General features: G+C 33.3%; 1 protein-coding gene across 1 annotated transcript; it reads left to right on the top strand.

Annotated features, from left to right (window-relative positions):
- Nucleotides 1-1,691: 1,691 nt before the first annotated feature.
- LOC137821088 (phosphatidylinositol 4-phosphate 5-kinase 2) lies at nt 1,692-6,842 on the top strand. Its single transcript, XM_068625513.2, has 8 exons — nt 1,692-3,070; nt 3,151-3,315; nt 3,407-3,572; nt 3,739-3,849; nt 3,963-4,156; nt 4,251-4,381; nt 4,487-4,544; nt 5,669-6,842. The coding sequence occupies exons 1-8, from the start codon at nt 2,025-2,027 to the stop codon at nt 5,976-5,978; spliced, it is 2,181 nt and encodes a 726-aa protein (XP_068481614.1). The 5' UTR covers nt 1,692-2,024; the 3' UTR covers nt 5,979-6,842.
- Nucleotides 6,843-18,244: the final 11,402 nt, after the last annotated feature.

The following is an 18,244-nucleotide window of genomic DNA, read 5'->3' as shown; positions in this document are numbered from 1 at the left end:
ACCAAATACAATAGCTCATGGCTGAAAACAATGATTATTACAACAAAAATTGTATTTATAGAAAATATATTCAAAAGCTTCTGCGATAAAAAAAAGATAGAAAAATAAGTCTAAGATATAAGATGGTCAATGTAATGGAAGAAAAAAAATAAAACATTATTGTATAATTCTATAGCTCTAATTGTGGACCTATCATTAATGAGAAGTAGAAAATAAATTATAATCTAGGATATGTGCTCGGATAAATTTAGTATAGTATATATGTTTTTTTAAGAAGTTGTTGAATAATTTTTTTACAAGACTTACAAAATATAATTAATTGCTAAAATTATTGTAAGAGATTGATTTTTTTAGCAAATATCAAAACTTTTGTAAAGACAAAATAATTTGTAACTATTCCATGTCATCATATTAGTAAGAATCATGATAAGAATACTGAATTTTAAAATATCAAAATACATTATCAAAATAAGAAAGACATATAAGAGATTAAATATGTGTTGACTTTAAATAAATAATTTGTTTATCCAACTATCATTTCAAAATACTATATTTAGAAAGAAAAGTCATACTTCTACAACAATATATATACCATTATATAAATTTGTTATAACTATTTTGGTGTTATTTTTAATTAAGTAATTGTGTCTTGCATTAAATTAAATTAGTTCTATTATTTAATAAAATACACACAGTAGAATCTCTCATATCTAAAAGTAATCACATACAAAAAGTAACATTTCAAATATTTTATAATTATTTGAATTAAAAAAATTGTTTGTAAACAAAACATAGAAATATTGTTAAATAATGAGTTAATGGATAAAAGTGAAGCAATTGTGGAATACATTTAAGAAAACATGTTATGTGGTCAACTGTCCCCTTCCAAGTGATTGATTTAAGCAAAAAAGTGCTTAGTTGATAACATTATTTTATTTCCAAGTCATTAGATCTAGTTTCTTGAGTTTGATGCCACCTTGTGTTGTGGCCCAGAAATCATTGCAACAAATATGGAAGATGAGATATGTTTTGTTTCATTTTTTATCCCAGATCAAAGTTACAAATCAAACCAACACACCACTTTTTCCTTTTTCTCCAAACAATTCAATGCTTCACTTCCATTATATGATGCGCCAAGTGATAATAATTAATATCAAAACATACACACATTTATAAGTTGTTAAGTAAGTGTAGTTCTTTTATATTCTTACAAAACAACAAAAACCATGCTTCAATTCAAAATACTCTATGGTGGGTTCAAACTTGTCACATTTAAATATATATATATATATATATATATATATATATATATAAACTTATCATCATCATCTATGATTGTTTGATTAATTTATAAACAAAAGTTGGTGTTGAAAGTGTTTATATAGTTTTTGTTTTTCATTCTATATTGGTACCTGGTAATTTGTATATTCCTATCAGAGGTCATTTGGCTCTTGCAGAATGCAAAGTTCAGAAATAGTAGGTCAACTCAAATGTGATTTATTGTATTAAAATGCATTTAAAATTTGAGGTCAATTTCTTACATTAAATTAAGCTTGAGTTATGTGGTGTGAAGTTAGCTTAAAACAAATTTAATTTCCAACATAAATAAATATTGGTCCTAACATTATGATTAATGTTAGATTTAAAAAAAAATTGTAATGTTTTAAAGAGAAGATTAAGATGAAATAGGTAAATTAGAAATGTTAGGAAAAGGAAAAGAAGAGAAAAGGTAATGGAGGTGTTTGGTATAGAAATAAAAGAGAGGAAGAGGAAGAGGTTGGTATGGCAATGTTCCTAGGCCTTAACCATAACATAACTATAACAATAACCATAAACATAACCATAACCACTTTCTCTGTGTTCCTTCTCTGGTTTTTATTTCTCTTTTCCCAAAGCACTGTCACTTGGTTCTCTCTATAGTCTCTTCTCTTCCATTGGTGACAGCAAGAGCAGCATTATTACCGTTAGAGAGTTGGCAACGGCATTTGAAATGTGAGGCTGTCTTCAGGAGGAGCTAAGCAAAAATGCAAGAGACGCTGCTCACACTGTCGGACCAACAAAAGGACAACAACACGACCACCAAGGACATCCAGCTCCTCCTGCCGCCGCCGCCCTGCCGCCGTCCCACAAGGACGCGCCGCGTGTCTCCCGGCGCGGTGGAGAGGGCGCTGCCCAACGGGGACATCTACAGCGGCAGCCTGTCGGGAAACGCGCCGCACGGAAGCGGCAAGTACCTCTGGTCGGACGGGTGCATGTACGAGGGAGAGTGGAGGAAGGGAAAGGCGAGCGGCAAGGGGCGCTTCTCGTGGCCTTCCGGCGCTACCTACGAGGGCGAGTTCGCCGCGGGCAGGATGCACGGCCACGGTACCTTCGTCGGCGTCGAAGGAGACACGTATCGCGGCGGGTGGATCTCGGACCGGAAGCACGGGTTCGGGGAGAAGCGGTACGCGAACGGCGACGTGTACGAGGGGTGGTGGCGGTGCAACCTGCAGGAGGGGGAGGGGAGGTACGCGTGGCGCAACGGGAACGAGTACGTCGGGGAGTGGAAGAACGGCGCCATCTCCGGGAAGGGCGTGTTGGTGTGGAAGAACGGGAACCGTTACGAGGGGTGTTGGGAGAACGGGGTTCCCAAAGGGAGAGGCGTGTTCACGTGGCGGGATGGGAGCACCTCCTCTGGGAATTGGGGGAAGGAGTTTGTGAATGAGAAACGTGTGTCGGTGGATGAGTGTTGTAACAACAACAACAACCACAGCACCAAGAGTGTGAGTTTTCCCAGGATTTGCATTTGGGAGCTTGATGGTGAGGCTGGGGATATCACCTGTGACATTGTGGAGACTTCTGTGTTTTATGGTGGTGGAGGGTGTGAGAGTGGTGGAGGAGGCACAGGGTGCGAGAGTGGTGGAGGAGTCACAGGGTGCGAGAATGGTGGAAGAGGTACAGGGTGTGAGAGCGTGCAGTTCCAGAGGATTCCTTGTGGTTCTGTTGACGGGGATGTTAAGAAGCCTGGTCACACTGTTTCCAAAGGGCACAAGAATTATGATTTCATGCTTAATCTTCAACTGGGTATTAGGTATTTACTTTGATTTTACCTACATTCGTTGTTTAATTTAAGTAGATACATCCCTTTGAGACTGAATTGTTTCTGTGTAGATACTCTGTTGGAAAGCATGCTTCGATTTTGCAAGGGCTTAGGCCTGGGGATTTTGATCCCAAGGAGAAGTTCTGGACGAGGTTCCCTCCGGAGGGCTCTAAGTTTACACCTCCTCATCAGTCTGTGGACTTTAGGTGGAAAGATTACTGTCCTGTGGTGTTCAGGTATGCACTAATGGACATGTTCTTTTTCTGTGAACTTTATTTGATTGGTGCTGTGTGGACTAATTATGGCTATGTCTTGGTGGGCATTTAGACATCTAAGGGAATTATTTGGAATAGATCCTGCGGATTACATGCTTGCTATTTGCGGCAATGACACACTAAGGGCGATGTCTTCTCCTGGCAAAAGTGGAAGCTTCTTTTACCTCACTCAGGACGACCGGTTCATTATCAAAACCTTGAAGAAGTCTGAAGTCAAGGTTAGTTGCTAGCCTTAACTAGACTTTAAGATGCATTCAATTTTATGAGAAAGAAAACCATAAAACCTATATTTAGTACGGTGAGGTCTCACTTTCAGCTCTTTGCCACCGTCCTTTTTTTTCTGTGGGTATTCACCATTCAATAATTAGTTGGTGGCCATGTCAGGTGCTCATCAGGATGCTTCCGAGTTACTATCAACATGTGTGTCAGTACAAGAATTCGCTGGTAACAAAATTTCTGGGGGTTCACTGTGTCAAACCGATTGGAGGTCAAAAGGTTTGTATGAACTTACCTTATTTGAACTTTGCTCTCTACTGGTTTACTGTGTGTGAATACTTGTAACAAATTACAACGAGATGAACACTTGTAAATTATGCTGTGAAAAACAGACTCGGTTTATTGTGATGGGCAATGTATTTTGCTCGGAGTATCGGATCCATAAAAGGTTTGATCTCAAAGGTTCTTCTCATGGTCGAACAACCGATAAACCCCGCGAGGAGATTGATGAGACTACCACTCTTAAAGACCTTGATCTTTGTTTTGTCTTCCGCCTGGAACAGTCTTGGTTTCAAGAGCTAAAATGGTACAGAATCTGCTGCCAGGGTTTTACATATTGCTTTTACTTTTAACATTTTCTATGCTCTTAAAGTTGGTCTCTTGTGATGACTTCTGCTCAGGCAACTTGATAGAGACTGTGAATTCTTGGAAGCAGAGGGAATAATGGATTACAGTTTTTTGATTGGCCTTCATTTTCGTGATGATAGCTCAGTTGATGACGTGAAGACTTTAACGAATGAGTTGTGTTCGGGTACACGCCTCTTCTTACTTCCTCGTAGTTCTGTGTTTCTTTTCATTTGGATTAATTGATTGGGTCCGAGAGGTAAAAAATCTGTGGAATTTATGGGTATGGCAGGCAAGAGAGACGTGCAAAATGATGATATACAGGATACGAAGTGGATACCCATAGGCCGGTATGCCCTTTACCCTTAATCCACAGTATCTGACATTTTTTGTTGTTTCATCATGATGAATAAATTCCTATGAAGTTATGGAAACGAACAGAAATTATTGTCCTCCTTGAATTTTTCATTTATATTCCCAAAAAAAGGACAATATTTAGGGATTTTAGAGATCTTTGTGCAGTTCTATTATTAGCTTGAGTGGTCATGTGAATGCCAATCCAGCCCCTCATTTCTTGAAGATGGACCATTCCAAGTCAATTAATGGAATTTGCTTCGGGTAAAGATGGACCATTCTAAGTTGCAATATTTCATGACCAGAGATGGTTTAGTGGGGATATACCTTTATTAGTCTCTTGATACTTACACCCATTGGTAGCCATAGCTTTCACTTCTATGACTTGTTTGCATGCATGTGCCATGTTCTTCGAGCCGTAGTCTGTCTGGACCCAGTCATAAAACAAACAGAAGCAAAATGCTTCTGTCTTAAACTGTCAATATGGCCCATACGCATGCAAATAGGTAAGTCTATATGGTCACAAAGTCATGTAGAAACAAAGCAATTGCAAATAAATTAGCCCCTCTCCATTTGTGATTTAGGAGTAGGTGACTTGCTAGTTATCTCCTTTTTGGAATACGATTCTGTTGGTGGAGATGGACAGAAAATGACTTGAGTTATCATGGCAAAATTGGAGGTAGTTTTATTGACAACAAATGCTGGTGGGGTCGTTTGATTTTTCTGAGAAGGGCAAAACCTTGTTTGCAAAGCTAGTTGTTAGTTGACTCGCGATTGTGATATTGATAAAGCAGTGGCTGTTGTTAGTACTTTTGAAGCTTGGGATATATATATATATATATATATATATATATATATATATATATATATATATATTTGCGTGCCGGTAACATAAAAATCTGGTCTTGTTTTGTTAATATATACACGTTTTTTTTGTTTCTAAACTATAATTACCAGTTGGGTTTCCACTTTTAAGATTTATCAAATAAACTGAACTATTAAATTTCTTATTAACCAAATTAATGTACAAATTTATTGTTCATATCCCAATTATGCAAATATTTGATTTGAATTCTAATTCTAATTTTTCTATGAATTGTGGTGATTCTTGGTATTCCAGGGGACCTCTAATTCGACTGGGAACAAACATGCCTGCCAGACCTGAGAGAGTGTGTAAAGCTGGATTGGATCAGCACACTTGTACTGGAAGTAGCAATTCTACCCCTTCAGAGAGTGGTGATGAGGTCTCTGATGTAATCCTCTACTTTGGCATAATTGACATTCTTCAAGATTATGATATAAGCAAAAAGCTAGAGCATGCATACAAGTCGCTGCAAGTGGATTCCTCCTCCATCTCAGCCGTTGATCCCAAGCTATACTCCAAAAGGTTTAGAGATTTCATACACAGAATCTTTGTGGAGGACAAATGATAGATATACTTGGAGAGAGACAATTGGAACTGAAACGGGACCAACTTTAGCGTGGTGACACCTTAGCATCAGGATCAGGACATGTCAGTGAATGCTGCAAATGTTGGCGATTTAAAGTTTGAACATGTTGGTGCTAAAATTAAATACAAGTCTCAAATGGGAGGCCTTGGTAGTTGATGGCTAAATTTTTCTCATAGCCATTGCAAATGGAATGAAAAGTGAACACTAGTGGGGGGTGCTGGTAGATGATAGACATGGCAGGGGATGCTTTATTTATTTATTTATTTTTTATTTATTGAGGGGAGAGATTGTGACAATAGTTGGTTGTACATGTAAAATGCATCATAGGGCATGTGATGAGAGATATTCTTTTTTGATGACTTTTGTTGTGGTTGAGGAGAGAAAGAGGTATAGGGAATAGAAAAATGGGTATGGAGGATTCATATTTGACCGGGGTGGGGGTTAAATAACTGTACAGACAGTCAAAGATGGATAAAGGAATGGAATTGAGTGAACATACATTTTTGGTTGGCGAGATCGAAAGGAGAAGGTTTGCCTGATGTGCAAGAAAGAAAAGTTCCCACAGAGGACCCCTCTGTCTCAGTCTCTCTCTCTCTGTCTGCTGTATGCATTAAAATGGGTGTTTTCTCTTTTGCAGTGAATAAGGCATAAAAAGAAGAGAAAAGCGCAAGAAAGAAAGAGTTGGGTGTTTCCATGGTTCATGTTCTTTCTTTGTCACTCTATAAACGAAGTTTAGAAAAGCAGAATAACAATAATACAAGGGTGTGTCCTTTTTGCTTCTTTTGAACAATACCAAGATGCAAACAACTCGACAAAGCAATAAATTTGGACACGTAATGTGAACATGTTTGGTATTTGAGAGCGATAGCTATCCATGCATGTTGTGCCCCTGTATTTTAATAACAAGAGAAAAACAGTGAAACTCGAACCTGTGTCTGCACACTTGTTGCTTTTGTCAAATAATTTTTTCTTACAACTATAACTAAAGTGAAGTTAATTATTTCACATAACATGAACTAATGATCTTGTGACCAAACATTCGGGTGGTATAATTTGAAATGACGCAATATGAGTGGAATGAAATCGAGAAGTGAAGGCTCTTGGATCTATCTCTCCTAAACTCTGGTAGAAACAAGAAATGAAAACGAAGAGGACAAAAAGTGGGCTATTTAAGTAATGGACTGTTGAGTGATCCTGCGCTGCTTTGCCTGCTTTGATCCTGAATCTGGCAGGGCTTGTTTTGTTGTTGGAGTGAGTGATGGTGTCTCTTGCATGGAATATAGTAAACTTTTATTTCTTCTGCAAACTAAACTAAACTTTACCAGACCAGACCCAGGGGACCAATAAATTTACCCCCATCATCTAAAATTCCCCCTGCCAGAACACTGGATTTGTTTTGTATTCATCAAATCACAGTTGTAATATTGTAGCTGAAATTCTCCAATAGTCTAGTAGGAAGGAAAATACCATCACACAGAACTATAAATGGTGTTCAATATGCTTCCTTAACTAACACATTACCAATATTTTTGTTCCATTTCACATAACTTTGCTTCTTGCAGAATCTTATCTATCTATAATACAAAATACAAATGGAGGGGATTCACCCGAAAACTTTTGATAAATGGCTGTACCAGAAAAAAATTCAAAATAAATTAAAATTAAAACAATGCAATTTTTACAAAAATAGAAATCTGAAATGTATTATGCGCGTGACAAGTGAAACTGTGTAATGTCTACACATGTTCTATTTTTCATTTTGAATTCCTTTCATGGTTTTTCTCTATTTTTTTTTTATTTTTTAGTTTTCTCTCTTTTTCATTTCTTCTAAAACTTCTTCTTTTTTGCTTTATCTCTCTCGTTTTTTCTTTAATTTTGTCTTTTGCGTTTCTATCATCACCACCGGTTTCCATGGGTTTTTCTTCATTTTCATCTTTGTGAAATTGAATCCCCTCAATGTTCACACACTGAGGTAAGATATTTTCGTTCTTTTCTACGCATTGGTTTTTTCATTGTAGGTTTTTCTTTTTTTTAATCGTCAATCATTATCTCATTTTAGATTTTGATATTCTTTCGTGGCCACCGCTACTTCCATAGGTTTTTCTTCATTTCCATGTTTGTGAAACTGAACTCCTGGATGTTGAAGCACCGAGGTAACATCTTTTGTTTTTATTTTACGTATTGCTTTTTACATTGTTTTGAGGGTTTAATTGTGAATGAAGTCATTTTGTTTTTTTTTTTACTCCCTAGGGTTTTCACTTTTAATCTATTTTTAACCGTATTTCAATATTTTTTTTGTCAAAGACCTTTCCTTTTTATGCTTAATCTCTGTTTTCAATCTTTGGCTTATTGAATTATTTTTAGTATTTATGGTCTACCTTTTTCCCATTTTGAACCCTATTTTCAAGTAATTTTTGCAAAGATATCCATCATATGTTGCGTTATGTGATAAGTATTATGTCGAAAGTGTTTATTTAATAATAGCAAGTAAGCAAACAATGTTTTCCAAAATCATGCATACATGTACGATTATAAATTTTAAGTTTTGACTTGATGTATTTAGAACAATGTGTTTACCACTTTCTATGTCTTGGATTACATCTAAGTCTCTCTCTGGTTTGTTCTCCTTTTTCGAGTGGTGTCTCGAACCTTTGGTCTGTATGACGATGGTTTTTTGAATTATTTTTTAGCTCAGATTGTATGGGCTGAGTTTGGATGGTTTAGTAATTCTAGGCGTCTGGCGGTGTGAGTGTTGAGATGAAGTGTCTTAAATATTTTATGTTTGTATAAGGGTTGAATCACCCTTGAAGTAGTTCACATTTATTTATTTTTTATTGTCGATAAAAAAAATGTGGTTAACATGCATAATAAGGCAGCTACATCAATATATGATTTTTAATTTTCATTCTTCATTACTACCTCGTATGCATATTGTATCTGATACCATATCATTTATATTTGCACCTATCAAATAAATTAAACATAGTCACATCAAAGTAAAATTTCATTCAGAAAACTCATTTTGTTATCAACAATATTCAACTAAAAGGTATATTTAGTTCTTGTATTTTATTATTTTTGTATTTAATAAATCTTATTTAATTCTTTTTGTGACATTACATGCCTTGATGAAAATCTGATATTCAAAGGAGAGACTCTACAACCATCCTGAATTGATCAATAATTTTTGTCATAATACTTTTGTTTTTGGTCAATTTTATCTTTTCTTAAATTATTTAGTAATAATTGATGTAATTTTGATTTTTATGTGTTGGAGATCCCACATCGACTAGATATGAGGACAATTTATTGTATATAAGTGGGTGCAAACTTTACCTCATGAGTTAATTTTATGGGATTAAGTTAAACTTAAACTCCATTTTGTAATAATAATTATAAGTGTTTTAAATTATTAATTATTGTTAAATTTTTTTCTATATTGTGTTTTTAATTTACCGAGTATATCTATTTTTAATTTATATCATTCTTAATTCATTTAATTTTAACCTACAAATTATTATATAACTAATATTATAATTTAATATATTATATGTGAGAAAAACAAATTTAATGTAATATATATAATTATCCATAATTATTATAATATTATCATTTAAATGTGAAATTTTTAAAAAAAAATCCCGTGCATTGAACGGTCAAGATTCTAGTTAATAACATAATATAATTTTACATTACTTGACTTGAACTTCATTTCAGATAATGTTTCTCTTTTAGCTCAAACAATGAAAACATCGACTTCACTTCTAATATACATTTCTGAATAATGAATAACAGTTAGAACAATTCTTTATTGAAAGCATGTAAAAATAAACTCTAAACAATGTTGTCTCGTGAGCATTTTAATGTCAAACCCAATACATTTGAAACTGTATGTTTTAGACAAACGTTTGTTTTTAACTTTTTATTATTGCAGCATAATGATGAGCACAACACACGCACGCACTAGTGAGTAGTTTACAGAGATACAATCACTACCAGTGGATCTGATTCATTTTGTAACATGTGAAATGAAACAGGAAAACGAAATAAAACCAATTAATTACACATACATCATTGAAATAGGAATATCCAAACAAGCAAATTCCTCCTCCTTAGATGGTGAGCAACAAAGAAACAAATGAGATGATAAATAGAGGGAACAGAAGTGGTCAGAACACAGCAGCAGCAACAAATCAAACAATTGACAACACAAAGGAATAAGTTGGCACATAGACACAACAGAGGCGTGAAGCCGCAGAAAGGACTATCTTTGTAACATAACGTGACATTCAGATTCTTATGTTTTCATTTTCTGAAAAAAAAAAAAAAACATTGCCCAATCAAAAACCATGCATCCTAAGTTAGTTCATGTTAGTTAGTTTGGTTTTGTTGACTACCTAAAAATGATTCTTCAAACTAAATTCATAGCATGTTTTCTTCCTTAATATTTCGTTAGAAGAGACACACAAAATTTGAATACTATGTATGTGTGTGTAATTGATTTAACTCTAGAAATAACATGCTCTGCTTAACTATTTTGCAAGTTTGATTGGATTGCACATGCTATGATGCTGACTCTGGATATAATCTGAATCTGTCCTGCATAATTCTTGAGTTGTGGTAGGGGAAGTAGGTGGATGTCGGTTCATTTTTTTTCTAAATTATAAGTTTTCACAATAATTATTCTAATATACACATTTATTTAGATTAAAGTTGTGTTTGTAATAAAGTTTTCAAATAAAACAATCACGTATGAATATGACCAAACATTGAGTGCAAAATGAAAAATAAAAAAAACTATAAAAGTACAAAAGAAATTGCTGCAAAGGAATGTGAGCGTATCCACCTAGAGTGGTGCAAGAGTCGCACACATAATCAACACCACACACATGTAATGATTTGTATCTTTGTTTAGTCCTTTGTGAAGGTACAATAATTTTCCCCTTTTAATTTAGCCTAACTCAACAAAACAATCACACCGTGACATTTAAAAAATTGTTGTACCAGCAATACCAATAATAGAAAAGAAAGATAACATGTTGGGATGGCTTTGGAAGCCTTTATCAAGTTTGATTTTTATCAACTGGTTATCGATTTATATATGCTCAAGATATTGATAATGTATTTTTGAATAATTGTCTAGAAATTAATTTGTAGAATTTTTTTGAATTTATCTATAAAAATTTGAAAATCATTGTAGATTTCATAATCTAGAAATGTAATTCAAAACATGTTTACAAACTCCGCAATCAACCATACGCTTTTTAAACATTTGCAACACCTCTAGAAGAAATCACGAGGGTGCAAAAAGTGAACGTCCCAACTTGGTAAGACAAAACTAGGGATAAATGAAAAAATACATTCTGGATAAAAAGATCTGGAACATAAAATTAAAAAAGTGTTCCGGAATATTTTCGGATAAAAGGATTTGGAAGTAATTTTTATTTACACCCTTATATGTTTTAAGGTTATTTTCGTCATTATTGAAGAACAATTTTGTCATTTTCAATTTCAGATTGGATGTATGTTAGAATTGATATGGTGCAGGGAACATTTGCCAAACTTTTGAGCTAATATTAACATCCTTGTTGAAATGTACGGGGTTTCTCTTTTGCACTCCCATACTTTTCTTTTGCACTTCAATAAATATGAAAATCTCTACTTTGCCCTTTTGATTTAAAGTCTTTTTCTTTTCTGAATTTTGTAATTCAAGTATAATTTGAAAATAAAAATGTATTTTAGATGGTTTCGCATAAAAGGAATACATTGACTTCTATATTATATAATCTCTAAGTATTTTTTATATAAATAAAATGTTTGCATTGTATAATTTAAAAATCATCTTTTATTTTTAAAATAAATAAACCAAAATTTATTTTCAGTATAATTCAAAAGTAATTTTTTTATTTCCGAATTAAACCATCTCAAAAACAATTTTGCAATTTTTTTTCCAAATTACCCTTTGTAAGCTATTTTTTTTTTGTAAAAAAAAGCGGTTAGATTATATAATCCGAGTGTCGTATGGATTTCACAATTCCAATCCAAAATGAAAAAGAAATTATTGAGTATAAAAAAAGCTTCATCAGAATATTAACTTCTTACAAGTGGAGAATGCTAACTTAGAAAAGTCCAAGGGGTGGCAAGGGAAGAAAAGAGAAAGAACTAGTGACCACGACATAGAAAGAAATATATACTTATAAACTTTTTACACGTGGTGGTGTTATCATTTTTTTTAAAAAAAAATATTAATATTTACTGAAAGAAAAAAGTTTGACGTGTGTGAAAATTTTTGTTTTTTTTTTAACACAAGCCCTTGATTTAGCTAAAAAAATCGGCCAAATGTTTTAAAACTCACTTTTTTCCCATTCTCTCTCTTTCCTCAATCTTTTTCATTCTGTTTTCGCAGCTCTCTCTCTAAAGCAACTAAATTAGGGTTTTTGAACATGGTTTTTCCTTTTCCGTGAATGGCTGTGCAATGTCGATTCCAACAGATGTTGCAGAACAATGACAGAACACCCTTCAGGTAATGGCTTTTGAATTTGAATTTCCGATTTCTAGCGTTTTTTTTCCGCTTTCCCATTCTCTCTGTCTCTGAAACTTGATTACTCTTTTTTTCTCTCAAACCCTAATCGCAACCCTTCATCTCAACCTTACACCCTCCCTTCTCTCCTCTTCCTTTACTCCTTTTCACCATTTCGGAAACTTTAGAGATATCGTATTTGAAAGCATTTTTGCCCGAAAACACCATTAGACATTTAGAAATGGCGCGTGCTTTTGAATTCTATACTTATAACATTTGAGGGAGCACAACCAGGAAAATTTCTACACGTGGCATTCTCACATTTTTTTGAAAAAAAAAACAATATTAATATTTATTGAAAGAAGAAAGTTTGACATGTGTCGCAATGTGAGATTTTTTTATTTTTTTTTGAACAAAACGAGCCCTTGCTTCAGCTAGTGCAAAACCGGTCCAATGTTTTAAAACTCACTTTTTTCTCATTCTCTCTCTTTTCCCAATCTCTTTCGTTTTGTTTTTGCAATTCTCTCTCTCTCTAAATCAACTAAATTAGGATTCCTGAATTAGGGTTTTTGAACATAGCTTTTCCTTTTTCGTGAATGGTTGTGCATTGTCGATTCCAACAGATGTTGAAGAACAATGACAGAGCACCCTTCAGGTCATGGTTTTTGAATTTGAATTTCCGATTTCTAGCATCTTTTTCCGCTTTCCCCATTCTCTGTCTCTGATACCTGATTACTCTCTTTCCTCTCAAACCCTAATCGCAACCCTTCATCCCAACCTTCCGCCCTCCCTTCTCTCCTCTTCCTTTACTCCTTTTCACCATTTTGGCAACTTTAGAGATGTCGTATTTGAAAGCATTTTTGCCCAAAAACACCATTAGACATTTAGAAATGGCGCGTGCTTTTGAAATCTATACTTATAACATTTGAGAGAGCACAATCAGGAAACTTTCTACACGTGGCGTTCTCACGTTTTTTTGAAAAAATAAACAATATTAATATTTACTGAAAAAAGAAAGTTTGACATGTGTCGCAATGTGAGATTTTTTGATTTTTTTTTAACAAAACGAGCCCTTGCTTCAGCTAGTGCAAAACCGGTCCAATGTTTTAAAACTCACTTTTTCCTCATTCTCTCTCTTTCCCCAATCTCTTTCGTTTTGTTTTTGCAATTTTCTCTCTCTAAAGCAACTAAATTAAGATTCCTGAATTAGGGTTTTTGAACATAGCTTTTCCTTTTCCGTGAATGGCTGTGCAATGTCGTTTCCAACAGATGTTGCTGAACAATGACAGAGCACCCTTCAGGTCATGGTTTTTGAATTTGAATTTCCGATTTCTAACATCTTTTTCCGCTTTCCCCATTCTCTGTCTCTGAAACCTGATTATTCTCTTTCCTCTCAAACCCTAATCGCAACCCTTCATCTCAACCTTCTGCCCTCCCTTCTCTCCTCTTCCTTTACTCCTTTTCACCATTTTGGCAACTTTAGAGATGTCGTATTTGAAAGCACTTTTGCCCAAAAACACCATTAGACATTTAGAAATGACGTGTGCTTTTGAAATCTATACTTATAACATTTAAGGGAGCACAACCAAGAAACTTTCTACACGTGGTGTTCTCACATTTTTTTGAAAAGAAAACCGATATTAATATGTACTGAAAGAATAAAGTTTGACACGTGTCGATCGTAATGTGAATTTTTTTTTATTTTTTTTGTGAACAAAACAGGCCCTTGCTTCCGCTGGTGCAAAACTGGCCAATGTTTTAAAACTCACTTTTTTTCCCATTCTCTCTCTTTCCCCAATCTCTTTCATTTTGTTTTTGCAGTTCTCTCTCTAAAGCAACTAAATTAGGATTCTTGAATTAGGGTTTTTGAACATGGTTTTTCCTTTTCCGTGAATGACTGTGCAATGTCGATTCCAACAGATGTTGGAGAACAATGACAGAGCATCCTTAAGGTAATGGTTTTTGAATTTGAATTTGAATTTCCGATTTCTAGCGTTTTTTTTTTTCGCTTTCCCCATTCTCTCGGTCTCTGAAACCTGATTACTCTCTTTCCTCTCAAACCCTAATCGCAACCCTTCATCTCAACCTTCTGCCCTCCCTTCTCTCCTTTTCCTTTACTCCTTTTCACCATTTCGACAACTTTAGAGATGTCGTATTTGAAAGTATTTTTTCCCCAAAACACCATTAGACATTTAGAAATGGCGCGTGCTTTTGAATAATGTTAGGTCTTCAACTCGAGGAGAAACAACTACATGATCTCTGTCTATTAAAAATACAAGTGTTATTAATGGCAAATGGGTAGTCATTACAAGAATTTGTCTGTTTGCCTTGATCCTTCTCATTCATCTTTGTTTCAAAATAGGTTTATTATGGATGAACTTAACAACAACAAAGATGAAATGGAAAAAGAGCATATGTCATTGTTGATATGTCTCACAACTGAGCAATTAAATGTTTATGAAGAGAACATTTCATCAGTTGAGTCTGAAAAGAGTGCTTTCTTCTTTCTATATGGTTATGGTGGAACTGACAAAACTCTCATGCGGAGAACATTATCTGCTGCAGTTAGATCTACAGGAAAGATTGTTTTGAATGTAGTATCAAGCGGAATTGCTTCTTTACTACTACCTGGAGGGAAGACAACACATTCTAGATTTTGCATTCCTATTCTAATAAATGAAGAATCAACTTGTAATATACCTTAAGGAAGTCATTGTGCTAGACTTTTGATTGAAATGAGATTGATTATTTGGGATGAAGCACCAATGATGAATGGAATGTGTTTTGAGGCCTTTGACAGAACTTTGAGAGATGTTATGAGAATGATTAATGAGGGAAATAGTAAAAAACCTTTTGGTGGGAAGTTTGTGGTTTTGGGAGGTGATTTCAGGCAAATATTGCTAGTTGTAAAAAAATGATCAAGATACGATGTTGTGAAGTCAACAATCAACTCTTCTCATTTGTGGCTAAGCTGTCATCTTAAAACTTTCTCAAAACATGAGATTAAACAATGCAAAATCTAATGTAAGCGCAAACAGTATCAAAGAATTTGTTGATTGGATTCTCAAAATTGGAGATGGCCAAATTGGTTTGAATGAAAATGGTGAGTGTGTAGTGGAAATCCCACCTGATCTATTGATTGAGCCCACAGAAACACCTTTGTTGTCATTGGTGAATTTTGTTTATCCTAATTTGTTAACTGACATGATGTGTTTTGGGTACTTTGAGGATGGAGCAATACTTTGTCCAACAATTGAATCAGTATAGCAAGTGAATGATTTTATTTTATCTATGTTAAATGGTAAAGAAATAACTTATCTTAGTTTGGATACACCTTGCCAATCAGAGGAAGATCATGAAATTGAAGGTGAATGGTTCACCTCTAAGTTCTTAAATGAGAAAAAATGTTCAGGGATACCAATCATCGACTTCATTTGAAAATTGGCGTGCCTATTATGCTTTTGAGAAATATTGATCAAGTCAATGGTCTTTGTAATGGAACAAGGTTGCAAGTTCTTGATTTGAAGAAAAATGTTATCTGTGTAGCAGTTCTAACAAGAACAAATATTGGTGATAAAATCTTCATTTCAAGAATGAATTTGATCCCTTCAGATTCAGGTATGCCATTCAAATTTCAAAGAAGACAATTTCAAGTAGCTCTATGTTTTGCAACAACAATCAATAAAAGCCAAGGTCAATCATTGACTAAAGTTGGTTTATATCTTCCACGTCTAGTTTTCACACATGGACAATTCTATGTAGCTATTTCTAGAGTTAGAACAAAAAAATGAATGAAAATTCTTATTCTTGATGAAGATAGAAAATGTTGTTTACACTGAAATTTTTTATAATATTTAAAAACAATGGAATAATGTGATAAACCTATAATTATAGTTTCAACTTAAATCATAAATCATAATGTGAACTTCAATTTATATTAAAAAATGACAACATGTATATTTTGATATTAACTGTTTATTATTATAATAGTAATTTATAGCATAACAGAGTGTTTTATATTATAGATTTCATAAATTTTTATGATTCATTAGGAAATAGTATTGCATGGAATTATAATAATCACTAAATGTTAAGCTAGTAAAGGTAAAACACAGTTGAGTGACATTTATTATAATTGTTACAATAATATGTGATTAAAAATCAATTTTACTTTTATAACAAACTGATGTATTTAATATTGTTATATTAAATATTTATAATAGTACCGTTATTTAATAAACTTAGTCTTTAGAAAAGTATACTGCTTTTTTATTCCTACTTCATAATAAATGTATATGCTAACTAATTAAAAATAAATGAAATTAATTTTCTAATTATAAAAGATAATTATTGTTAATTTAAAACTAAAAGTATGATAATTAAATAGAAACAAAATACATAAAATGTATACCTAACTTGAACACCTTTTCAAACTCTTGAACTCATTGTTTACCCAATGTTCTTTTTTATGGTTTTAGAAAAGTATACTACTTTTTTTATTTCTACTTCATAATATATGCTAATTAATTAAAAATAAAAGAAATTAATTTTGTAATTGTAAAAGATGTTTATTGTTAATTTGAAATTAAAGAAATGATAATTAAATAGAAACAAAATACATAAAATGTATACCTAATTCTTGAAGTCCTTTTCAATTTATTGAATTTTAAACCCATTGTTTACCCAATATTCTTTTTTATGGTTTTCTGTACTTCTCATTCATAGTGAAGAATAGTAATTTATTTAGTATCACTGTCATTTTCAAAAATTTAGAAAAACGGATTCCTACTTCATACTAAATGTATAAGCTAACTAATTAAAAATAAAATAAATTAAATATAGAATGTAATTTTTGTTAATTTTAAATTAAAAATATGATATATTAAAATGAATTTATGATGTGCACATGTATGTTCAAATATGCACCACGCACTTTATTTGGAATTCTGTTTATTTTTTTTAGAGACGGGATATTTGTGAATGGGTATTTAACCACAAAAATATTTATTTATTCATGAGGGTGCATTTTTTAGACAGGCACTCTGCTCTGCTGGATTGGATTGATGTGTTGCCTCATAGGTTTCTCATTTCACATTAAAACGTATACTTAACTACTGAAGTCTTTTTCAAACTTTTGTATTTTAAACTCATTGTTTACACAATCTTCTTTTCTATGGTTGTCTGTACTTCTCATTCATAATGGAAAATACCAATTTATTTAGTATGACTGTTATTTCCAAAAATTACCATTCATCATTTCAATACCTAGAAATGTAACATTTTTTTCCTTTTCTTTATTAATTATTAGTTATTATTTATAAATTATATACCTTTCCACAATCACACCATTAGTTTGCATTTCTGAAAAGTTTCTGAACTTTAATCTACCTCTACCCTCTGTATACTTTTATCTAGTAAACCACTTCAGTGTTTCATTAACTTTTAATGAACAACGCAGACTCAACAGAAATCATAAGCAGGAAAACAATAGGTACATTCAAGAGCATCATCCTTCGGAGGTATATGTTCTCATATTTATTCTCCATATGTTATTTTTTTCTTTCCGTTTTAGGATTAACTATTCTTTGTCAACATTCTCATATTATGCTTATATTATCATAGTATGATTTTTTTGTGGATGGGGCCTTTGCAATAATATTTGGTACGAAACTGAATTTTATATGGACCCTTGCACATCAAAAGGAAATATATTCAAGGTACGTTA

This window comes from Phaseolus vulgaris, chromosome 9 (assembly GCF_051622355.1).
Source record: "Phaseolus vulgaris cultivar YP4 chromosome 9, ASM5162235v1, whole genome shotgun sequence".
NCBI classification, from domain to species: Eukaryota; Viridiplantae; Streptophyta; class Magnoliopsida; order Fabales; family Fabaceae; genus Phaseolus; species Phaseolus vulgaris.
This window is presented reverse-complemented; position numbering and strand designations above follow the sequence as displayed.

What these genes read in the sequence shown, in the direction of transcription:
- LOC137821088 (XM_068625513.2), top strand. Translation starts at nt 2,025, where the DNA reads ATGCAAGAGACGCTGCTCACACTGTCGGACCAACAAAAGGACAACAAC. An exon ending in TACTGTCCTGTGGTGTTCAG is followed by an intron (nt 3,316 to 3,406) that starts GTATGCACTAAT and finishes GTGGGCATTTAG; the next exon opens with ACATCTAAGGGAATTATTTG. An exon ending in TGAAGAAGTCTGAAGTCAAG is followed by an intron (nt 3,573 to 3,738) that starts GTTAGTTGCTAG and finishes TGGCCATGTCAG; the next exon opens with GTGCTCATCAGGATGCTTCC.